The sequence below is a fragment of the Jaculus jaculus genome, chromosome 11 (assembly GCF_020740685.1).
Source record: "Jaculus jaculus isolate mJacJac1 chromosome 11, mJacJac1.mat.Y.cur, whole genome shotgun sequence".
NCBI classification, from domain to species: domain Eukaryota; kingdom Metazoa; phylum Chordata; class Mammalia; order Rodentia; family Dipodidae; genus Jaculus; species Jaculus jaculus.
In genome coordinates this window covers 56977803-57001519 of record NC_059112.1, presented here as the reverse complement: position 1 = coordinate 57001519, position 23717 = coordinate 56977803, and the positions used below count along the sequence as shown (strand labels likewise).

The following is a 23717-nucleotide window of genomic DNA, read 5'->3' as shown; positions in this document are numbered from 1 at the left end:
AATGAGTGTGTTTTCCTTTGTAGTATCCTTTACATTGTTTTGCTCTTTTCCCCCCAGAAATGGCAGTATGGGCACTGGCAATGGCCAGAGTTAATGTTTGGGACTCAGGCTTGTGGCCTGAAGAAGCCACTGTTACTGCCCTGACAGTATCACTGTCCTGCTCTATTGATGAGTAGTGACTAGTGGAGGTTATCTAGGCCAGCCTGAGGAAAGGGTGCTGAAACTCCAGCCTTTGCCTAGAGGGACCATGGTTACTGTCTTCCAGAAACTTGGGTCTCTGAACAGCGAGCCTGCACTGCCTTCCACAAGTTACCTGCCTTCCACACCCAGTGTGGTGCCTGCTTCATCTTACATCCCAAGCTCTGAGACACCCCCAGGTGAGAGCAGCTTGCAGCGTGCTGTGTCAGTCAGTCTTCTTCAGCCCCACATAAACACCTGCTATTTGGAGTGAGCCCAGCATGTACACCCAGGAGACAACCTTGCCCAAAGAATGCTACTAGGGATCCCATCTGTCCCCTGTCATCCCTTAGCTTCTGCTGATGCTGTGAGGGTGGGTTTCTTCCTGGCTTAAGATGCCAGAAGCACTGACCTAGACAAGCAGATGATGTCACACTGCCAGCATCCCCTGTTTTTTGTGGGTGGGTGGAAGAGTTGAGGGCTGTCTCATCCCAGATGAGAGGTGCTGTAGGGGACATCTCCTTCAGGATCAGATACCCTCAGGTAAGCATAGGTCTGTTTGGGGGTTTGGTTCCATTGTGCTTGGCTTTGTCTACCAGCTCAAAAAGGAGGGGTCAGCTCACCTTGGGGCTGGCACAAAAGCCCTTGAAGTCAGGTAGCCTTGCTGGGACACAGAAGGGGTCAAGTTTGGGAAAGCTGCTTTCCTGTGATTTGTCACCAGCACCTAGGGTATCAAGGACCAAACATAGGCCAGGAGCTGACCATAGCCCTGGACATCTTATTTGGATCTGGAAATGCTTGCATCTTCTGGCTCTGCCCTGCTAGGTGGGGTGCTCAGAATTGATCTTCTGGCTGAGGACCAGGAAGGGCTCATCAGTGGAGATCTGGATAGAGAATGCAAGTGTTGTGGCTTTGGAGACAGAGGTGGAGTTGAGCTTTTGCTCCTCAGGAGGTGGTGCTTAGAAGCAGGCAGCATGGAAAATAGAAGCTGGGCCCAGGGTCTGAGATAACTGGAAGGTTAAGAGGTCTGGTTCCCTTTTCCTCTTTGCCCTCAGCCCCACCTTCCCGGGAAGCCAGCCTGCAGGCCAGCCGGCCACCTGAGGAGCCCAGTTCCCCTAGCCCCACACTGCCAGCACAGTTTAAGCAGAGAACACCCATGTACAACAGTAGTCTGAGCCCAGCTACACCAACACCAGCAGCACCTACCTCGCCCTTGACACCCACCACGCCCCCAGCTGTCGCTCCTGCTGCCCAGACGCCCCCAGTGGCCATGGTGGCCCCACAGAACCAGGCCCCTGCCCAGCAGCAGCCTAAGAAGAACCTGTCCCTTACGGTAAGTGTGCCCTAAGAAGGCTCACAGCTACTGGATGGGTGGTTTTGCCTGCTTATGCTTGGGGGTGGGGCAGGGATAGCAAATGGAAGCAGGTGGCCCAGGTACCCATGCCTTCTCTCCACAGAGAGAACAGATGTTTGCTGCACAAGAAATGTTCAAGACAGCTAATAAGGTCACACGGCCTGAGAAGGCCCTCATCCTGGGTTTCATGGCTGGCTCCCGAGGTGCGTCTGTGCTACTAGACCTGGGTGGTGCCTGGATGGGGTGGGGGATGGGCTTCTTGGCTCCAAGTGCCTGGCCAGCAGCCATTGCTCTCCACAGAGAACCCATGTCCGGAGCAGGGAGACGTGATCCAGATCAAGCTCAGCGAGCACACAGAGGACTTGCCCAAGGCGGATGGCCAGGGCAGCACCACCATGCTGGTGGACACAGTGTTCGAGATGAACTACGCCACAGGCCAGTGGACACGCTTCAAGAAGTACAAGCCCATGACCAACGTGTCCTAAGGCTATTGACTCTGGGCTTAAAGACGACAGCTTTGCCTGCTGTGCAGAGTGACCCAAGGGCAGATGTCACAGGGTGCACCCCTGCTTAGTGTCTGCCATCTATAGGCCCCTGGGCCCCCACCTGTTAAGTTTTAGATTTTTTTTTGGGGGGGGTTGGGTTTACTTTTTATATTTTAATATGGGTTACTTTTTTGTGTGATTTAAGATAACTTTTTTGGATTCAAATTACATTTTTGAATGTTAAACCAAAAAAGTTACAACTTCCTAATTTTTAGTGTGCCTGTTAGACTTTTATCTTTTTAAAAATGTTTTCTTAAAGAAACTACTGGCTGAGGGCTTTCACTGCTTGTGCATACCCTCCTCTGTAAGGTTGGTGGACCAAGAATAGCACCTGGCAGGCTATGGTGGAAGAAGGAAGCCAGAGCGGGACAGGCCTCACCGCCATTGCCTGCCTGGGTTTTGTATTTGTCTTTTGTACAGTTGTGGACACTTGGTACCTATTTTCATTGTAAAAGGATCTGAGTATTAAAATTTAGCTTTTCTAAAGAAAGCCACAGAGCTGTATTTCAGGCCAGTTTGGCTCCCTGCTCCAGGGCCCAAAGCAACTATCAAAACCCTGAGTGGGGGTGGGTGGAGGGGCAGATTTGGGAGCTGCCAAGGCCTCCTAAGACCAGTTGTGGGTGGGTAATATATAAGGTCAGTGTGGGGATCACCTCACCAAGCGGGGCCACAGTCACAAGCCCTACTGGCGAGGATTGAGGGCCCAGGGTCTACCCAGCTTACCAGCCACAGGGCTAGGAAATGAAGTTTTCTCCTTTCTAAAAGATTTTTTCTTTAATAGGAATTTGGGAACCAAATTGTGTTTGAAGAAAGCACTTCTCCAAAATCCGAATTCCCCTATTTCCAGGTTGCTTTGTTCCTAAGACATCACTAGCCTGTCACTGGGGAGTCAGTCTGTGGATAGCAGTCTTGTGCCAGCTTCCCTTGAATTCATAGTACCTTAAGAAATGGGGAAGTCAGAACATAATTCCATATCAGAAAAAGGCCTTTTAAGTTTTTTAATATAAAAATACTCATACACAGTTCTCCAAAAACAGCTTTCCACTTTAAATGTTATTTTTTACCCAACTGGCAGTTCTCAAATCTATGTCCCCCACCCCAGATGAATTTCAAGTTTTTAAGTTTCAACTATCAAACCTGGTGAAAACATCCAGTACTCCTAAAAGGAACTTGACCTTACTGTGTATAAAGTTTAGACACCAATAGGCACATTTAAACTTATATTTAATTTCTGACAAGGCATTTCACATCTCAACAGGATATGATGACATGACACCCGTGGACACAGCATTTTACTCTACTAACAGTTATCAACTACACTTCTTGTAGATGAAGATATTTGGCAAATGACAGTTTGCATTAATTTTAAGTAAGACAAGTTTTTCTTAAATTCTTTAAAATAAGGTAGCTCTAAAAGATGGCCATTTCACACATCATGCTTTAGTTGTCACGTAAACACTTGGAAGTCATCAGAAGCACCAACCTGAGTGTGCCTCGGACCCTGGTGTCAAGAAACAAGGGCCATTTGTTCCTCAAGGGCTGGCACTGGGGTCCTTAACACTCTGCTAGATGTACTTCCTCACAAGTGACTGGATAACAGACCAGGGTCGGCATGGAAACAGGTATGCATGCGGGACTGCCAGTGACCCTGTATGGGACAGCAAAGTTCCTGGCTGGTTTTTGATACTGAGTTCCCGAGATACCAGCATGGAGAGACAGATATGTACACCAAGGCTGCTGCTGACTCTGCAGAAGCCTGTGCATGGTGCAGTACAACTCTTGGATGGTTTCTGATGCCAAGGGACACTGAGGTGTTCAGGCAGTTTTCATTTTGCTTCACATTAAGGAAAAAAGATTGTAACTGGTGTTCAGAAAGTTACCATATCCTCAAAAACAATCCCTCCCCCCCCCCCCCCCCGTTTCAGAGCTGGATACATCCACAGTAATAGTTTTGGGCCACTACCCCAATGTGTTACTGAACTACTTACATTCATGAATTGTTCTGTTGGTTTTCAAAGTTAAGTTAGTGTTACCTGTTCATTTATAGTTTTTGGACAGGGAAAATCTAAAATTTTAGCAAAATTTTCATCAGAAAGATAGATCATAAAGTAATTTTGGAGTAATATAAAAGTGACTCAAAAATCAAAAGATTTTACTATGGTCAAATACAAAAATAAGTTAATCTGTTCTTCAAAGTGCACTGTAGAACCAATTCTGATGCTCTGACTTACACAGAAGCTGCTCAGCTGGTAGGAAGGATGTTCTGGACAAGTGATAGCATGAGCCAACATGTCCCAGAGGCCTGAGGGGCTTTGGGCTCCTAAGGCTAGGGCCATGTGAATGTGGGGATGATGCCTGGCATGTCACTGCATCTGCCTTCCAAGCTGAGAGCCATAAAGAACAGAATTCTGTGAATCAGTAGATCTAAAGACAGTTTAAGCTAAGTTAAGTTCTAGATTGAAAAATGCTCCCTGACATCCTGCCAGCCTGTAGAAGCCATTGGCTGCCTGCACAGCTGCATTTTTCCTTTTGGTCCTTTGGGAACCATGAGCATAGAAGGGCTAAAAGGGATAGCCACTGGTCAGCAGACTTCCTCTTACTACTGCAGTCACCGTCAATGTGCTGGACCTGATGCCCCAGTATGGCTATAGACCAGAGAATGGTGCAGATCGAGACTGCAGTATTATAAGCCATGAGGTGGCATGAAAGCAGTGGGCCCTGCCATGGTTCTCAAGGACAGGTTGAGCTTTTCCACAATGTGGATGTTCAAAAGCAACACTTGCTGTTGCATGTGCCTTCCCTCCCAGTGGGAAATACTGTCTCCCCCTTTTTCTGTGCTCCAAGATCTCAGGGTCAAGAGGAGTCTCTAAGAAGGAAAGGAGGAAGGAAGTCTTTTAAAGAAAACCTAGTACTTGTATCTCTATAGTGCTGGACCTTTTAAGAGATCGTTGAAACCTCAGGGAAACCAGTACCATCAGACCTGCCCACCATTAGACTCGGTGGTGCTAGTTTTCTTGGCCATTCTCTGGCAGATTTAGTGAAAGCAGCATAGCTTTGGTGCTCTGAGCAGATGTGCAATGGGAGAGATGGAAGCAACAGCCTTAGCCCTAGGCTCTGGCTGTGAGGCAGGCCCTGTGCCCATGAGGTCTGTCAATTAAGTACCTGTGCTCTGAACAGTATACTTCTGCATGAGCACTCAGGATCACATCAGTAAATATGCATGTTGTTGGTAGTGATCTGTGACACAGTGTTAGCAAAAATATATTGAGAATGAAACCCAGAAACTGATAGGGAAAAAAAAATCAAATGAAAATACAAGAAATTTTCTCCAAATGTTAGTAAAGATCCTGGGTTCAGAAGACATGGGAAAGTAGCCAAAGCAAGGGCAGCTATTGTGCTCTGCTTGTTTGCAAGGATCATGTGTGGCCAAGCCGCCATGCAGATCTACAAAGAGGAAAACCACAGAAGAATCTTGCAGCACCACAACCATGCTTAAAAGGGTGTTAAAAGCATTTTGAGGAAACATTCACATTAGTATAAAGAGCCGAGTTAAGATCACAGTCCTAAGTGGCAGGAGCCCAGGGCCTGAGTCCCAGTCTGTCCTGAGTGGGGGCAGCGTCAGAGTGAAGAGCTAATAGTAACCTTTAGAAGACTATTCTATACATATCAGGTGAGATAAAAGCATTTCACATGCCAGTTAATCTTCAATCATAACTTTTTAATCTAAAATAAAACAGCGGGAGGGCACCTTGACGATCATTCTTAGATTCAAGTGTAGCGGTAATGCTGTAGTAAGGCTGGTTTGTCCTGGACTGCTAAACATGCAGCTCCAATGGGCATCAGTGCAGATGCAGCACAGCTGCTGACGATGGCTCAGTGGTGGGGAGGTGCTCCCTCCCGTGGAGGCTTGTACTTGTCGCAGCACTACAAGCTGGGTCCTTGGACAATGCTGCGTTTGCCCTCTCTTTGCAGGCAGGGCTGACTGCCCTGCACCACCCCTGGATCTGACAAAGCTGCTGACTGGTGCTATTTGCCTTCGGTGACCCTACGCCAACACCTCCTTTTCTTTCTCTTCCCCTTTGACTTCAGTGGTTCTGGAAAAGGTTTCTCAGTCTTGGTACTTCTTGCCCTTTCTGGCCCCATATCATGCTCGCAGCAGTAGGACTGCCCATCCTGGGTGGAATGGAAGGCTGTCCCATCTTGGTGTTCCTTACAGAATGAGTTAGGGCAGAGGTGGCAAAAGGAGGTAGAAGGTTTGCCACATACATCACAGTGATGCCAAGGACATTCCCACTTGCCTGCAACAAAAAATACCAGCTGCAGTCAGAAGTGATAGGATCATAACTTTAGTACTTTAGGGCTAAAAGATTTGGGGGGGAGGGGGGATGGTGCTGGGGATGGAACCCAGGACTTCAGGTTTGTGCTGTATTATTGAGCTATACATCCACAGCCCCTTATTCTAAAAGACAAGTCCTCACGTTGACCAGGCTGGCCTTGAATTTGCCATCTTTTTGCCTCAGATTCTAGAGTACTGGACCTGCTGGAACATATCAGCACACTTAGCTGAAAATTATTTTTTGTTTGATTTCGCTTTAGCCCAGGCTAACCTGGAATTCACTATAGTTGCAGGGTGGCCTTGAACTCATGGCGATCCTTCTACCTCTGCCTCCCAAGTGCTGGGATTAAAGACGTGTGCCAACTCAGCCTGAAAATTCTTTTTTAGCCAGCTAGTCAAATTAGTACAAATTAACACAAGATACTGTTTTTCATTCAAGTGCCAAAGTGAAGCTAACACTTGATGCTCAGGGTTGGTGGGTACCAAGTGTTGCAGGCTACCATTGGACCTTTGTACAGGAAGCCCATATATCCCTGCCAACTTCAATACTGAACAGGTTACAGGAAAAGCTCATTGCTATTCAAGCCCTTATGCATATCCACTTACAATGCTGGTTTCCCTACCTTCCTATTTGTAAGGGACCAATTTTTTCTACCTGCTTCATTTTTAATTTTTTATTTGTTGAGTTTTTCTTTGAGGTAGGGTCTCACTCTAGCCCAGGCTGACCTGGAATTCACTATGTACTCTCAGGGTGACCTCAAACTCAGTGATCCTTCCAGCTCTGTCTCCCAAGTGCTGGGACTAAAGGCGTGTACCACTATGCCCAGCTGTGCTTGGATTATTGTTCTGGTAAAGACCTTTGTTAGGTTGGGAACATTATCACATTTTATTTTTCTCTATTATGTTGACATTGGTTTGTCATCTTTTCCTATGTTAAAAATGTATTAAAAAAAAAAAAAAGCCAGGCCTGGTGGTGCACACCATTAATCCCAACGCTTGCCTTTAATTGCAGCACTCAGGAGGCAGAGGTCAGAGGATTGCCATGAGTTCAAGGGCACCCTGAGACAACACAGTCAATTCCAGGTTAGCCTGGGCTAGAGTAAGACCCTACCTCGAAAAACCAACAACAAAAAGCAACACTTGGAGCAAGAGAGCTGGCAAACATGAGGCCTGAGTTTGATCCCCAGCATCCATATAAAAAGGTGGGCATGGCTGCACATATCTGTAAATCCAGTGAGGGGAACAGACACAGGATTGCTGATCAGTCAGTCTAAGAAACAGTAAGCACCAGGCTCAGTGAGAGACTGTCTTAAGGAAATAAGGTATAAGAGTGATAGGAGGACACTTAGTATCTGCCAGCCTCTGCATGAGTGTGCATAGGACATGCACATCTGCACACTCGGGTGCATACACCACACGTATTACCTGTACACACAAAATAAATTAGGGGCTCCGTGGTTAAAGGTGTTTGCTTGCAAAGTATGATGGCATGGGTTCCATTCCCCAGTACCCATGTAAAGCCAGATGCACAAAGTGATGTATGCATCTGGAGTCTGCAGTGGCAAGAGATCCTAGTTTCTTCCCCTCTGACTGCAAACAAAGAAGAAGGTATTTTAAAAAACAGCTTTTTTAAAAACACCTTCAAGGGTTGTTTTTTTTTTTTCCCTGAAATCCTAACTATTTTTTGCTCTGTGGTAATATCTGAAATATGTGGGAGTGATGAGAAACAGCCTACTCCATCGTCTTCTAGACATCCAGATCTGTCTCCATCTTAGCCATCAGCTCCTGCTGGCCTCATGTCATCTCTTAGGGTAGTACAACCTGAGGAAGTACTTGGATGAGATGCTTGACAGCTAGGCCTTACAGGTTGCTTGTGATGAGTTGCTGAAGCTGCTGCCCTGGAATCTGTCTTCTCTCACCATAGCCCATGCATTTCTCCTCAGACCTTGACACTAATGATGTGGTCACTCAGTGGCTGTTGCATTAGCCCACCCTCTAGGCTCTCCAGTAGCCTCCCTAAGCTGGAGACATTCACCACCTGAGACCCATGAGTCTGCAACCAGATTTATGCCCAGTCATCAGAGAGGCCAGGTGAGGATAGTGGCCAAGCACAACATGGGTCCATAGAGGCTGACATAGATCCTTGGCACCTACCAAAGGGCCGCTTGCCCAGGCCCAGGCAAGATAGGTGGTAGGCCTTGGTGCAGAACTTGCGGTCACACAGTACCAGCTGGCCACCATCACCACAGCGGAAGCACTCATCCTCCGACTGCTGCTTCCGTTCTCCCTTGGCCCTGCGCCTCCTAGTTTTCTTCTTGGCCTTTTTGCTCTTTTCTTCTGAAGAAAGGGATGCTGAGGTCTAGAATCAAGAATAAAACATAGGTCATTTAACTGGCAGACTAAAGAAAATTAAGAACAAGGTTAAGATGGCAGGCATTTTAGAAGTTTCTAGAATGACTCTTAACATTACAAGATGCTATTGATGGAGGTATGTGGCTCAAGGCTTTAGATTCTGTTTCCAACACACACACAAAAAGACACTCTAGCTACACAGGTAAAGGGTCACAGGATGACCCACCATACCTCAGTATCCTCCCCCTTGAGCAAAAAGCTGAACACAAGCTCCACCAATGTCACCTCCCTGTGCTAAGAATTCAGTTATGAGCTGGGATACGTGAGAATGGCCGACAGTTGACAGCATGTTTTCAGAGAGAGCATCTACAGGGTGGGGCCAAACCCCAGCTCAAGCAGAGATGCCTATGATAACCCTGGGTTTTGCTGCCTCCAAGAGGGTCTCCTTAAATTCATGTATTTCCTGGACCTTGGAACATAACCTTGTTGAGAATTATTTGGCAAACACCTTAATCTCTGAGCTCTCTCTCCAGCCCCATGTTTAGATTAGGCTGAGATCACACTGCTATGGGTATTCCCTAATATACCAAACATGACCATGTTGAGAAACAGTGGCTAGGGGCATGACTCATCAGTAAAGCATGTTCCTAGCATGTTGTGGCCCATATGAAGGTTTCACACCCAGCACAACAACAACAACAAAAAAAAACTGGGTGGGGATGTCTAGATTGACACACCACAAGAACACCATGTGAAGTAGCAGCAGAGATTGGGATGAGGTTTATACAAGCCAAAGAACACCAGGGGAGTCACTAGCTATCACCAGGAGCTAGAAAGAGACCTGGAAGTCCCTCAAAGAGCCTTTGGAGGGAAGCATGTCTCTACCATACACTAATTTTAGCTATTTGCCTTTAGAACAAAGTCCATGTTTATTTTAAGCCATGCATATATGGTGCTTTGTAAGAACAGCCCTGAAAGCCAGAGAAAATACACTGTCCTTTTGTTTTTCCAGGTTTCACTCTAGTCCAGGCTGGCCTGGAACTTAACTCAAACTCATGGTGATCCTCCTACTTCTGCCTCTACCTCTGCTGGAAATAAAGGCACATGTGCAACCACTGAGGAAGTCCTAAGTGAGATATCCTCACTGTCTTCTCCCATCCCTACTGCAAGGACCTTACACATGTCACAGCAACTAGTCTACTGGGAATAGGCACTCTTCACAGGAAGGTGGTCTTCCCATATGTTGGGATGCTGCCACCCACTGTGAAACATACACCTCACAAAAATAAGTAGTGGGGTTGAAGAGATGGCTTAGTGGTTACGGCACTTGCCTGAAAAACTCATGTTTGAATATCCAGGTCCCAGGTAAGCCAGGCAGTGACACAAGCATGCAATGTCACATGTGCTCAAGGGGGCGCATGCTTCTGGAGTTCATTCACAGCAGCTGAAGCCCTGGAACACCCAAGTAGTGACCTTACTTACCTTTGGCCTGTCCCCAAGGAACCCACTGCAGTTGGAGGCTCCGCAACGACAGACTGTCTTTTCATTGCCCAAACAATCAAGGTTGTAATTGAAAGTCAGCTCTGTCCCTGCAGAAGAGAATACTGCTGCAAGCCCTTGCTCTCCCAAGTGATGCTCAGCTTACAGTCCATCAGGACAGCATACACCCGCTTTCACAAACACTAGCATGATCCATGGCTTATCCATTTGCTTTGTAAAACCAATATTCAAATATTCAGTAGCTGAGGCTAGTAAGCTAGAAAGGGGCTATAAGGGAGGTAGGTGAGGGAAAGACTTAAGGGGATGGTTATTACATATATGTAAACAGGAAAACAGATTACTGGGGGTGGAAAGCCCTAAGTGAGGTCAGGGGAAGAGATTGAGTAAAGGAAGAGTAGGGGGAGGGTTAATCAAAATCTAAGAGGGTATGAATGAGTCATATGGAAACCTACTGTTTTGAACAATAGCACACTCAGCAGCTATAGATTGTTCTAGAAAATTCAGTGCCAGGGATGGGATACCTTCCAGTAAGTTGTTAGCCAGGGAGGTCACTGATACCCCCAAAACATCACAGGCTATTGCCAAGACTCTTGGTTTCCTACCAGGAATGGATAATAAGACCCTACTGCTAAAGACTCCACATGCTTGGGCTGCAAGGTCACAAGAAATCCTGTTGGACCAGAGATGAAAATCTCCTCCCTATAGACAGCTGACAGAAACCAAGAAAAAGCTATGCTGCATGCAACTCCATGGGAGAGGGGTCATCAGTGGAGATAAACAATACTGGACACAGCAAGCCTGAAGTTGGGTCAGCCAGGCCAAATGAGCCAATGGGTGCAATAGTGGCATATCTGCTATGGAGGAAACCAGCTGCTCTCTAATTGGACTGGAGGCCTGCTCCACAGGAGGGAATGCCTGCCTGATACTGAAAATGTATGACAGTAAGTCATGAGCCTTATGGGTGTAATGCCTGCTGGTGTCTGGCTAAGTACATATATGTGCTCACCAAACTGCCCAGGAAGCACTTTTCTTAATGTTCATACCCATATATTAATGCTACTCTCACTTTTGGTTAGAGAAGCTTCTCTTTTCAGATGGTGATGACCTCTGGGATGACTCAAAAGGCAGCACAGTGCTGAGAAATGACAGAGGAGTACTCAACACTGAAATATCTCTATCACAACTTCCAAGGCTCAGAGTCCATTGCAGAAGAGATGGTGGGAAGAATGTAGGAGCCAAAGGAAGGATAGGACTCCTTACTCTTCCAGACACAAAATGGCTTGGATATCCATGATCTCACAGTGCCTGGCACTACCTACACAAGACCAATTTAATGGGAGGAGAGAATGATGATGACATCAAAATAAAAGAGACTGATGGAGAAGGGGAGGGGATATAATGGAGAGTAGAGTTGTGAAGGGGAAAGAGGGAAGGGGGAATTAGCATAGTCTGTTGTCTATAATTATGGAAGTTGTCAATAATATAAATAATATTCAAGACATAATTTCTAAATCATTACCCACCACCCTACAGACTTTCTGTCCAGCGCCAGCCATTGCCTGACTGCTCACATGGAGTTGTACAGTACCCATAGTTCAGTACACACCTGCAGGAATGTCGCAAACAGCAAACAGGCCCACCCGAGTGTCCCCATTCACTGTCCACTTGAGAGTCTCACAGTTGGGCTGACAGCTATGGTTCATGAATCTGGAATAGTTCCCTTTGGGGCCAGCATCAATTATGCGGTCCTGTGGAATAAAAAGTCAATGATGGGTTATTATCTTCACAGTTAAGTTACATGGATAATGTTGCTTGTTGTACTGAAAACCATGGTGTCCCATGTCTACTCAGACAGGACACCCCCAAATCAATCCTGTTTCTGTCGCTCATGGAGGGCAGGTCAGAACCACACAGAGAGGACCAAACCCTGGTGAGCACCAATAAGGACAGTGAACATGCACCCCCAACATTACCGGCAGAAAAAAAAAAAAAAAGGCTTCAGAAAAATAGGCATGTCACAAATACCTAAAGGCCATCAATAGCCTACATGAAACACCCACTGTAAGACAAGAGCAAGACTGACTCCTAAAAATAAGCAAAAGATATAAACAACTCCCAAAGAGCAAATAAGCATAAGGACTTTCAGGTTTGCAAATAACTGGAGAAATGCAAATTAAAGTGACAATAGAAGGCTAGAGGGATGGCTTAACAGTTAAGGTTAAGGCATTTGCCTGCAAAGTCAAAAGTCCTAGGTTAGATTCCCCAGGACCCACATCAGCCAGATGCACAAGGGGGCACACGTGTCTGGAGTTCATTTGCAGTGGCTGGAGGCCCTGGCGCGCCCATTCTCTTTTTCTCTCTCCGTTTTTCTCTGTCATAAATAAAGTGACAATAGACTAGGACAGTTACAGGCTGGCAGGAGCAGAAAGCAATCTGTAGAAGCTGTGAGAGTCACAAACACAAGCACACATTGGCTCTGGAAACAACCACTGAAATCCAGATGCCTAAGAATAGAGGAACTGATGACCCTGTATCATGGCCCAAAATGGAGGAGAACCACTATTCAATCAGGGAGATAAGATGGGCACACAATGACATGGCTCCTCTATTCGTTAGAGAACATAGTGCCATAGTAATGATGTGTTGCAATATGTACATGACTAAGGATGAGTCTGTTCATAGCCCCCACAAGCTGTACTTTGTGAGCTCACGAGCATTATAATAGGCTACACTCACACCACCTACTGAGTACTGGCCTTGGAGGACTCCCAAGGGACCTGCTTATATGTCCCCTAAACAATGTACCCCATATGGGCTGTTTCTTTTTTTATATTTTATTAATTTTAAAAATAATTTTTACTATTATTTATTTGAGAGAGAGAAGCAGAGATAGAGAATGGGTGTGCCAGGGCCTTCAGCCACTGCAAACTCCAAACACACGTGCCACCCTGTGCATCTGACTTTCATGGGTCCTGGGGAATTGAACCTGGGTCCTTTGACTTTACAGGCAGATGCTTTACTGTTAAGTCATCTCTCCAGTCCTTATTTTATTTTTATTTATGAGAAAAAAATGGGTGTGCCAGGGCCTCTAGCCACCACAAACAAACTCCAGATGCATGTGCCACCATGTGCATTTGGCTTAAGTGGGTTCTGAGGAATCAAACCTGTGTTCTTAGGCTTCATAGGCAAGCACCTTAACCGCTAAGCCATCTCTCCAGCCCTTTTTAATTTGATTTTTATTTATTTGAGAGACAAACAGGGAGAGAGAGAGAGAGAGAGAGAGAGAGAGAGAGAGAGAGAGAGAGGGAGAGAATGGGTGTGTCAGGGCCTCCAACCACTGCAAATAAGCTCCAGATGTATGTGCTACCCTGTGCATCTGGCTTATGTTAGGTACTATGTAGGGAATCAAACCTGGGTCCCTAGGCTTTGCAGACAGGTACCTTAACCACTAAGCCATCTCTCCAGTCCTTATTTTTTATTTATTTTTGTTTATTTATGGGAAAGATAGGGCTGTTTCTTTAAATAGAAAGCCAAGGGGCTAAAGAAGTGGCTTACTACTCAACTTGAGGCCTTAAGTTCAGGTCCCCAGCACCCATGTAAAGGCCAGGTGTGGTAGTATGCATCTGTAACCCCAGCATAGGTGGAGAAAGGAGGATTTCTAGGGCCTGCTAGCAGCCAGTCTAGGCAGATGGTGAGTTCTAGATTCATTGAAAGACCTTGTCTAATTTGTGGAAAATAACTGAAGATATCCAATGTCAACCTCTGGCCTCTTCCCATACCCACATACATTTACATGCAAAATAAAATAAAACAAAGCCAGGTGTGGTATATGCCTTTAGTCCCAACACTTGGGAGGCTGAGGTATAAAAGCCAAGTTTGATGGTATGTGCCTAAAGTTCTAGCTATTCAGAAAAGCTAAAGCAAGAGGATCCCTTGAGTCCAAGTCTAGAGTATAAAAGTAGGGCTAGAAAGATGGCTCAGCAGATAAAGGCACTTGCTTGCAAAGCCTGCCTGCCTGGGTTCTATTGCCCAGTACTCATGTAAAACCAAATGCACAATGTGGCACATGCATCTGGGGTTTGTTTGCTGTGGCAAGAGGTCTTGACACACCCATACTTTCTTGATTTCTCTGCTTCTATCTCAAATAAATAATATTTTAAAAAATAAATAAAAGTAGTAATAGTGGGCTGGAGAAATGGGTTAGTGGTTAAGGCATTTGCCTGCAAAGCCAAAGCATCCTGGTTCAATTCTCCAGGACCCACATAAGCCAGACGCACAAGGGGGCACATGCATCTGGAGTTCATTTGCAGTGGCTGGATGCCCTGGCACACCCATTCTCTCTCCCTCTTTCTATCAAATAGATAAATAAAATAAAATATATCTTTAAAAAAAGTAGTAATATCAGAGCTATGCCTTTAATCCCAGTACTCAGAAGGCTAAGGTAGAAGGAGTTCCCTATGTTCAAGGCCTGACTTTCAGGTCAGCCTGGGCTAGAGTGAGACACTGCCTCAGAGAGTGAAAAAGAAAAAGAAAGAATAACAGAATATAGTTGCTCTGTAATATGCCTTCTTACTATATCAACTTGACAACCTAGCCAATTTTACTTTGTCCTTTTTTGTTATTGCTTTATGATACTAGACACTGAACCTAGGGCCTAGTGTATTATATGAGCAATCTACCACTGAGTCACACCTCAGCCCTTTTGACTTTCCAAGATAGTCACATGCCTTGATATCAACAAGTGTGATGTTGCTGGGCATGGTGGCGCATGCCTTTAATCCCAGCACTCAGGAGGCAGAGGTAGGAGGATCACTGTGAGTTCGAGGCCACCGAAACTAGAATGTCAGGTCAGCCTACGCTAGAGTGAGACCCTACCTCAAAAAAAAAAAAGAAAAAAGAAAGTGTAAAAAGTGTGGTGTTTATCAGGCCCCCAGTGATGAATGACACTGGCAGTGATGATACAGCAAGCTACATACACACTCAGCATTCAAAGATAAAGGGCCAAGTCATTGGACACCTGCCAACACCTTGCCAGCAGTCTTTCTCAATGCCTTTGACCCTTCCATAGGCAACTATTCTAGCCCTCCTGTTTTAAGACTTCTGGGGAGGTTCAGCAAGCACATGCCACATGTCTGACACAGCATATGTATGTCTCCCTCTGGAGATGGCTCAGTCTTTACCCTGCTTTAGATTTTTCTTAACTGATTTGCAAGATGTTCTCTAGTTTAAATGTCATATATCCTTGACAACTTTGTCAAAACTAACATCTGAAATTCATTGTAGACTGCCTTTTCCACACAGAATTTCTCAGACTTATCAGTGTTACAATTTATGCACTCAGGGTTTGTTGAGTAGCTTAGATTCCTTGTCTCCAAACTATGAAATACATATCACCGTACTTTCTTAGAATCTTGTCTTTTTCCTTTTGTTTTCTGAGGTAGGGCCTCAGTCTAGTCCAGGCTAACCTGGAATTCACTACTGTAGTCTCAGGCTGGCCTCAAATTCATGCCAAATCCTCCTACCTCTGCCTCCTGAGTGATGGGATTAAAGGTGTGCATCATCATGCCTGGCTGGACCTTATCTTTTTTAAAGAATATTTTAAATTTATTTATACTTATTTGAGAGGGGGGGAACCAAGGGAGAGAGAATAAGAATGGGTGTGCCAGGGCCTCCAGCCACTGCAAATGAATTCTAGACGCATGTGTTACCTTGTGCATCTGGCTTACATGGGTCCTGGGGAATTGAACCTAGGTCCTTTGGCTTTACAGGCAAGCACCTTAACTGCTAAGCCATCCCTCTATCCCAGGACCTTATCTTTGTATATGGAATGAGAGGAGTACAGATGGTAACTAGCTGGTACCTGCCTGCTGTCCTTTTATCTGCCCTGACTTGGTCATACTCCTCACAGGGATGTAATGGAGAATGTTCTTATACCTCCTGGGACATGTTTGCCATTCACACTAGAAAGCTAGTGTTGCAGATTCATTGCTCAATATGCACTGAGATGCTGGCTGTAAAATTCATTTAACATTGTTATCACCTTATATCTGGGAAGAGTCACATCTTTACAGCATTTCATCTCTGGGCTAGAAGCATGGTTTGTTCTTTGCTTATTCATGCCATCTTTATGTCCTTAACTTTCCTGTGGCTTTGCTAATATCAGTGCTGGTGTAGGCCCTTGCTGGCTTCTCCATACTGGTCTAGAGCAGGTGCCATGGCCTGCCTACCTGTTCTGAATGTCATGGCTGCCTCTGAACCCTTGTGAAAGCCTGATGCATTGTGAGCACATTAGTGGCAGCTCCTCCTACCCTTTGTCACACTAAGGAAGTGTCCTTCCAGTCTTGGTTTCCTGGAAGCATAGGTCTGAATGCCCTTACATGACTTTCTTAGCCTCTGTAAAAATGGTCTGATCTCTTTGCTGTATTGATGACTGGTATCACACCATCCCCAAACACTTCACCTTTCCTGCTCAGGGGCAGCCATCCATGCTCTGGGCCCAGTGTTGCTTTTCTTCCCAGCTGTGTTCACACACAAATCCAATCCCTTGGGCTTGAAACTCACCCATGAGCATATCAAAATCTCTATAAAAAAACACAGCTTCATCTTGTGAGCTTGTAAAAGGTGATTTACTTATTTCAATCATTTGTTTCTGGCACCTTAACTCTGCTTTGTCTGTGTGCCCTTCATGTTAATAATCTCTGCCTTGCACAGGAAGGAGGTTCATTTGTTTTTTCCTGTGTCTCCTACATGCTGCTCCTGGCAAGCCACTCCCCACTGTATTTTGAGAATGATAAAGATCTTCCTTTTTATCAGAAGGCCCTAGGGCCTGGATTCTGCTTTGTCTTATTTCTTCATTCATTCATGTATGTGAATATGCATGGGGGTGGTACATGTGTGGAGGTTAGAGGAGTTACAAGTCTGGTTTGCAAGCAGATTTTTTTCCCTAAGGTTGGCTCTCACTCTAGCACAGACTGGCCCCAAACTAACCTACCTCTGCCTTCCCAGTGCTGAGATTAAAGGTGTGTGCCAAGCTGCTGGTTCTCTGCAAGCAGATTTTTACAAGGGTGCTGGGGAATTGAAGCTGGGATCATAGGCTTTGCAAGTAAGTGCCTTTAAGTACTGAGCCATCTCCCCAGTCCTTCTGTCTTTAATTTCACCTGGACTAGAATTACAAGTGTATGTTGTTATATCCAGCTTTTCTTTTGTATTTTTTGAATATTTTTATTTATTTGTGAGAAACAGGGAGTCAATGGGCATGCCAGCACCTCTTGCCACTGCACATGAACTCCAGACACATACCCCACTTTGTGCATCTGGCTTCATGGGAATACTGGGGAATTGAACCCATAACAACAGGCTTTGCAATGCAGTTGCATCCCCCACTATCCAGCTTTTAATGTGGGTACTGGGGAATCAGACTCAGTGTGAAATCAGATGTTCTCAAATCCTCATGCTTACGTAACAAGCACTCTTACCCAATGACCATCTTCGTTTTCTTTATGCTCCCTTTTATTATTATATATTCTTAGATTTCTATTATGACAATAGATTCCTTAGCTGCAAAGGAAGGCATAATTCTAAGACCTCCAGTGAAGCCAGAACCCACAGACACTTCTAAGCTTTCCTTATTTTGAAACAGTCACTCTGCAACACTGGCTGGCCTTGAACTTGTGATCCTCTTGCCTCTACCCCAATAGTACTAAGATTGTAGGTGTGTACCATCACATCTGCTTTGCTATGTGCTTTCTATTATTTGCTGTGCCTTTCTTTTGGTTTAATTTCCTGATTCTGCTTCCCTTATTGTCTTTCTGTATCTAATTCTTCACATTTTTTTGGCACATTTGTATGGGCACAAATGTGTGCAGGTGCGCATGCACGTGTCACGCATTCATCTGAAGCAGGTGTTTTCCTCAATTGCTCTCCACCTTGTTTTAAGACAGGAACTGTAAGTGAATCTAGAGCTTACCAATTCAACTAGATTAGCGTTCTAGGGATTCTCTTTGTCTCTGCCTCGCCAGTGCTGGAATTTCAGGCAGGAACTGCTGTGACTAGCTTTTATGTGGGTACTAGCCATCTAAACTCAGGTCCTCATGCATGTGTAGGGGCAGTGCTAGGGATCAAAGCCAGAGACCTACTTGCACATGTTAGGCAAGTGCTCTACCACAGTTCCTTCCCTAGCCTCATCTTTTTGTGTATATATATGTTCATGTGTATACAGCTACACATTGTCTAGTCTCTATAGGTATAATGATATATTTTATATGTATGCCAATTTAACTTTATACTATCATGAAATACAACCATCCCTTTCAGTTGTTAATATCACTATATCTCTGTACATTGTATGCCTCAAAACAAACGTTGTAAAATTTTTTCTTTTGGGCAGTGGACACTGCAAGCCTTGTATCTTGCCAGTCAGGCCAAATGAGCCAACAGGTGCAATAGTGGCATGTCTGTTATGGTGGAAACCAACTGCCCTCTAATTGGACTGGAGGCCCGCTCCATGGGAAGGAATATATCCCTGATACTGAAAACCTACAAGAGGGGTAGTCATGAGCCCTACGGGTATAATGTCTGCTGCTGACTGGCTAAATGTATATACTGTGTTCATCAAACTGCCCAGTAAGCACTTCTCTTCATACCCATATATTAATGCTACTCTCACTTTTGGTACAGAACTTTCTCTTTCCAAATGGCAGTGACCTTGGGATGATTCAGAAGGCATCATAGTGCTGGAGAGAAGTGACCGCAGTGCTCAGCACTGTCATATCTCTATCACACCTTCCAAGGCTCAGGGTCCATTGTTGAAGAGGTGGTGGAAAGAATGTAAGAACCAAAGGAAGGGTAGGACTTCTTATAACGTGCTCCTCCAGCCACAAAATGGCCTGAATATTCATGATCCCACAATGCCTGATGCTACCTACAAAAGACCATCATAATAGGAGGAAAAGATGATGACATCAAAATAAAAGAGAGACTGATTGAGAGGGGGAGGGGATATGATGCAGAGTGGAGTTTTAAAGAGGGAGGGAGGGCATTACCATGGGATATTGTTTACAATAATGAAAGTTGTTAATAAAAAATAAATTAATTTAAAAAAATTTGTTTGGGGGCTAGAGGGATGGCTTAGTGGTTAAGGTACTCTTACCTGCAAAGCCAAAGAACCCCGGTCGATTCCCCAGGACCCATGTAAGCCAGCGGCACAAGGTGGCACATGTGTCTGGTGCTCATTTGCAGTGGCTGAAGGCCCTGGTATACCTATCCTTTCTCTATCTCTCCCTCTTTCTCACACTCTCTCCCTCAGTAAAATTGTTTTTTGTTTGTTTTTGCCAGGAATGGTAGTACACATTTTTAACCCTAGCACTCAGGAGGCTGAGGTAGGTGGATTATTATTAGTTCAAGGCCAGCCTGAGATTTCATAGTGAATTTCAGGTCAGCTTGGGCTACAGCAACACCCTACCTAAAAAATAAAAGGCGGGGGGGCCTGGGAAGATGGCTTAGTGGGTAAGTGCTTGCCTGTGAAGCCTAAGGACCCAGGTTCGAGGCTCGATTCCCTAGGACCCACGTTAGCCAGATGCACAAGGGGGTGCACGCGTCTGGAGTTACTTTGCAGTGGCTGGAGGCCCTGGCTTGTCCATTTTCTCTATTGGCCTGTTTCTCTGTCGCTCTCAAATAAATAAATAAAAACGAACAAAAAAAAATTTTTTTTAAGGGGGGGAGCTGGAGAGATGGTTTAGCGGTTAAGGTACTTGCCTGCAAAGCCAAGGGATCCAGGATTGCCTCCCCAGGACCCACATAAGCCAGATGCACAAGGGGGCACATGCATCTGGAGTTTGTTTTCAGCATCTGGAGGCCCTGGTGTACCCATTATCTCTCTCTCAAATAATAAATAAAAATTTAGAAACTGGCCTGGGAGCCGGAGAGATGGCTTAGTGGTTAAGGTGCTTGCCTGCAAAGCCAACAGACCCAGGTTCAATTCCCCAGGACCCACATAAGACAGATGCAGGTGGTACATGCATCTGGAGCTCATTTTCAGCAGGTAGAGGCCCTGGTGCACCCATTCTCTCTCTCAAATAATAAATAAAAAATTTAAAAACAGCCTGGGGGCTGGAGGGATTGCTTAGCAGTTAAGGCACTTGTGTACAAAGCCAATGGACCCAGGTTCAATTCCCCAGGACCCATGTAAGCCAGGTGCAAAAAATGCAGCCGGGCATGGTGGCACATGCCTTTAATCCCAGCACTCAGGAGGCAGAGGTAGGAGGATCGCTGTGAGTTCAAGGCCACCCTGAGGCTCCATAGTGAAATCCAGGTCAGCCTGGGCTAGAATAAGACCTCGAAAAACCAAAAGAAAAAAAAAAGTGGTGTATATATCTGGAGTTCATTTGCAGCGGCCAAGGCCCTGGCACACCCATTCTCTCTTCCTCTCTACCTGCCTCTCCCTCTCTCTGTCTCTTAAATTAAATAAATAAATAAAAATTTAAAAAACGGCCTGGATATCCATGACCTTGCGGTGCCAGGCACTACCTACACAAGACCAATATAATAGGAGGAAAAGATGATGACACCAAAATAAGAGATACTGATTGAGAGGAGGAGGGGATATGATGGAGAGTGGAGTGATGAAGCGGAAAGTGATGGGGAAGGGAATAATGGTTTGTTGTCTATAATTATGGAAGTTGTCGGGCTGGAGAGATGGCTTGGCAGTTAAGTGTTTGCCTGTCAAACCTAAGGACCCCGGTTCAAGGCTCGATTCCTCAGGACCCATATTAGCCAGATGCACAAGGTGTGCACACATCTGGAGTTCCTTTGCAGTGGCTAGAGGCCCTGGCGTGCCCATTCTCTATCTATCTGCCTCTTTCTCTCTCTGTCTGTTGCTCTCAAATAAATAAAAAAGAAAAAAACTATAATTATGGAAGTTGCCAATAATAAAAAAAATTACAAAAACAACAAATTTATTTAGGGAGCCAGAGCAACAGCTCAGTAGTTAAGGGGACTTGCTTGTGAAGCCTGATGGCCTGGGTTAAATCACCATTACCCATGTAAGCCAGACACACAGAGTTGCACATGCATTTGGAGTTCATTTGCAGTACAGTGACAAGAGGCCCTGAGGGAGGATTATAGCAGTCCTCCTTCCTCTCACTTCAGAGTGCTGGGACTAAAGGTGTGTGCTACCATGCCCAATTGTTGCTTTCACTTTTAGGACTTTGGGCATACTGCCCCACTGTCTTCTGTCCTTGAAACTTTCTAATGAGAAAATTGCTAATAACTGACCATGGATCCCTAAAGAGTGAGCTGCATCTCTTGCTTTTTTTTTTTTTTCCTTTTGAGACAGGGTCTACCTTTCCCAGGCTGGCTTTGAACTCAATATGTAACCAAGGTTGACCTTGAATTATTTATCCTTCTTCTACCTTCCAAGTGCTGGGATTATAGGCATATACCCAACTTTATGTATGTATGTATGTATGTATGTATGTATGTATGTATGTATGTATGTATGTATATGTGTGTACTCACACACACCAAGGCTTCTTGCCACTGCAAAAGAAATGCCAGACACCTCTTGGGTCTGGCTTTACATAGGTAGGCTTTGCAAGCAAGCACATTTAACTGCTAAGCCATCTCCCCAGCCCCATATGCCCAACTTTCTTTTGCTACTTTTGTTAGAAATATTTTTATTTTATTTATTTGAGAGAGAGAGAGAGGAGCAGATAGAGAGAAAATGGGTGTGCCAGGGCTTCCAACCTCTGCAAATGAACTCCAAGTGCATATACCACCTTGTGCATCTGGCTTATGTGGGCTTTGGGGAATCAAATATGGGTCCTGGGGAATCGAACCTAGGTCCTCTGGCTTTTCAGACAAGTGCCTTAACTGCTAAGCCATCTTTCTGAAATAGGATCTCACTCTAGCCCAGGCTGACCTAGAATCCACTATGTAGTCTCAGACTGGCCTTGAACTCAGTGATCCTCCTACCTCTACCTCCTGAGTGCTGAGATTAAAGGTGTGCTCCACCATGCCTGGCTCTTTTGCTGTTTAAGATTCTGTTTGGGGGGGGGGGCTGGGAAGATGGCTTAGCGGTTAAGCACTTGCCTGTGAAGCCTAAGGATATCAGTTCAAGGCTTGTTTCACCAGTAACTGTAAACCAGATGCATAAGGTGGCATATGCATCTGAAGTTTGTTTGCAGTAGGTGGAGACTCTGATGTCCCCATTCTCTCTCTCTCTGCCTCCTTCTCTGTCACTCTTAAATAAATAAAAATAAAATTTAAAAGATTCTGTTTTTGGTTTTCAAAAGGATGGTTAAAAATGTTCCTTGGTGGATCTTGAAATTCAGCTTACTTGGGATTCATTTAGACTGTAGAATGTTTATAGTCCTGTATTTCAGCATTATTCTTTATTTATTTTTTTCTCTTTCTTTCAAGGTAGGGTCTCACTCTATCCCAAGCTGACCTGGAATTCACTATGTAGTCTCAGGCTGGCCTCAAACTCATGGTGATTCTCCTACCTCTGCCCCCAGAGTGCTGAGATTAAAGGCATGTGCCACCACACCTGGCTCAGCCATTATTCTTTCAAATGTTCTCCCTTCCCCTTCAGTTCATCTCTTCTCTTGTAATTTCCAGTCCACTGGATAATGTCCTACATATCCTGTGAGCTCTGTTCACTTTTCTTCAGTTATTTTTTCTTGCCAGGCATGGTGCCACACACCTTTAATCCCAGCACTTGGGAGGGAGAGGGAAGAGGATCGCTGTTAAGACTACCCTGAGACTACATAGTGAATTCTAGGTCAGCCTGGGCTACAGTGAGACCCTACCTCGAAAAAACAAAACAAAAAATAAATAATTTTTTTCTTTTCTTCTCAGACTTAATAAATCCTATTATCCAATCTTCAAGCTCACTGATTCTCCCACATACTTAAAATCTTCCTCTGAATTGCTAGAGAAGCAGGGTTATTAGTACTTGGATGAAAGAATTCTTCATTTAAATAAACAGTATTTTTTTTTCAGCTTTGAAATTACTCTTTTTTAAAAATATTTTTAAATTTTTATTTATTTATTTGAGAGACAGAAAGAGGGAGAGAATGGGCATGCAGGGCCTTCGGCCACTGCAAATGAACTCCAGATGCATGTGCCCCTTGTGCATCTAGCTTACATGGGTCCTGAAGAACTGAACCAGGATTCTTTGGCTTTGCAGGCAAATGCCTTAACTGCTAAGCCATATCTCCAGCCCCTGAAATTTCTTTCTGATTTTCTCTTATTTTATTGCTACTTTGGCCATACACTGTGTACTTGACTTTCTTTTCTGTTTCTTCCCTCCCCTCAGATTGGCCTCAATCTCCCAATTCTTCTGTCTCAGCCCCTTGAATGCTGGTATTATATATACCTGGTATATATATACCTGGCCCATTTTCTTGACTTTCTTTGTGTCTTCTAAATTGTTGTTTGTTTAATTGATTGATTT

General features: G+C 44.9%; 2 protein-coding genes and 1 non-coding gene across 6 annotated transcripts in view; 1 reads left to right on the top strand and 2 right to left on the bottom strand.

Annotated features, from left to right (window-relative positions):
- Window positions 1-2566, top strand: part of Nelfa (negative elongation factor complex member A) — a 29148-nt gene extending 26582 nt beyond the window's left edge. For both annotated transcript variants that reach the window (XM_004656024.3, XM_045130254.1), the window contains 4 exons: window positions 266-377; window positions 1233-1510; window positions 1635-1734; window positions 1832-2566. In XM_004656024.3, the coding sequence (XP_004656081.1) occupies window positions 266-377; window positions 1233-1510; window positions 1635-1734; window positions 1832-2016 (675 nt within the window). In that variant the 3' untranslated portion in view covers window positions 2017-2566. The remainder of the gene's footprint in view (window positions 1-265; window positions 378-1232; window positions 1511-1634; window positions 1735-1831) is intronic.
- Window positions 2567-4298: 1732 nt separating this feature from the next.
- Nsd2 (nuclear receptor binding SET domain protein 2) overlaps window positions 4299-23717 on the bottom strand; it is a 118985-nt gene continuing 99566 nt past the window's right edge. For all 3 annotated transcript variants that reach the window (XM_045161469.1, XM_045161468.1, XM_045161470.1), the window contains 4 exons: window positions 11871-12012; window positions 10247-10353; window positions 8567-8771; window positions 4299-6374 (listed from right to left, as the gene is read on the bottom strand). In XM_045161469.1, the coding sequence (XP_045017404.1) occupies window positions 6103-6374; window positions 8567-8771; window positions 10247-10353; window positions 11871-12012 (726 nt within the window). In that variant the 3' untranslated portion in view covers window positions 4299-6102. The remainder of the gene's footprint in view (window positions 6375-8566; window positions 8772-10246; window positions 10354-11870; window positions 12013-23717) is intronic.
- LOC123453453 lies at window positions 12078-12202 on the bottom strand. The gene has a single exon (XR_006632834.1).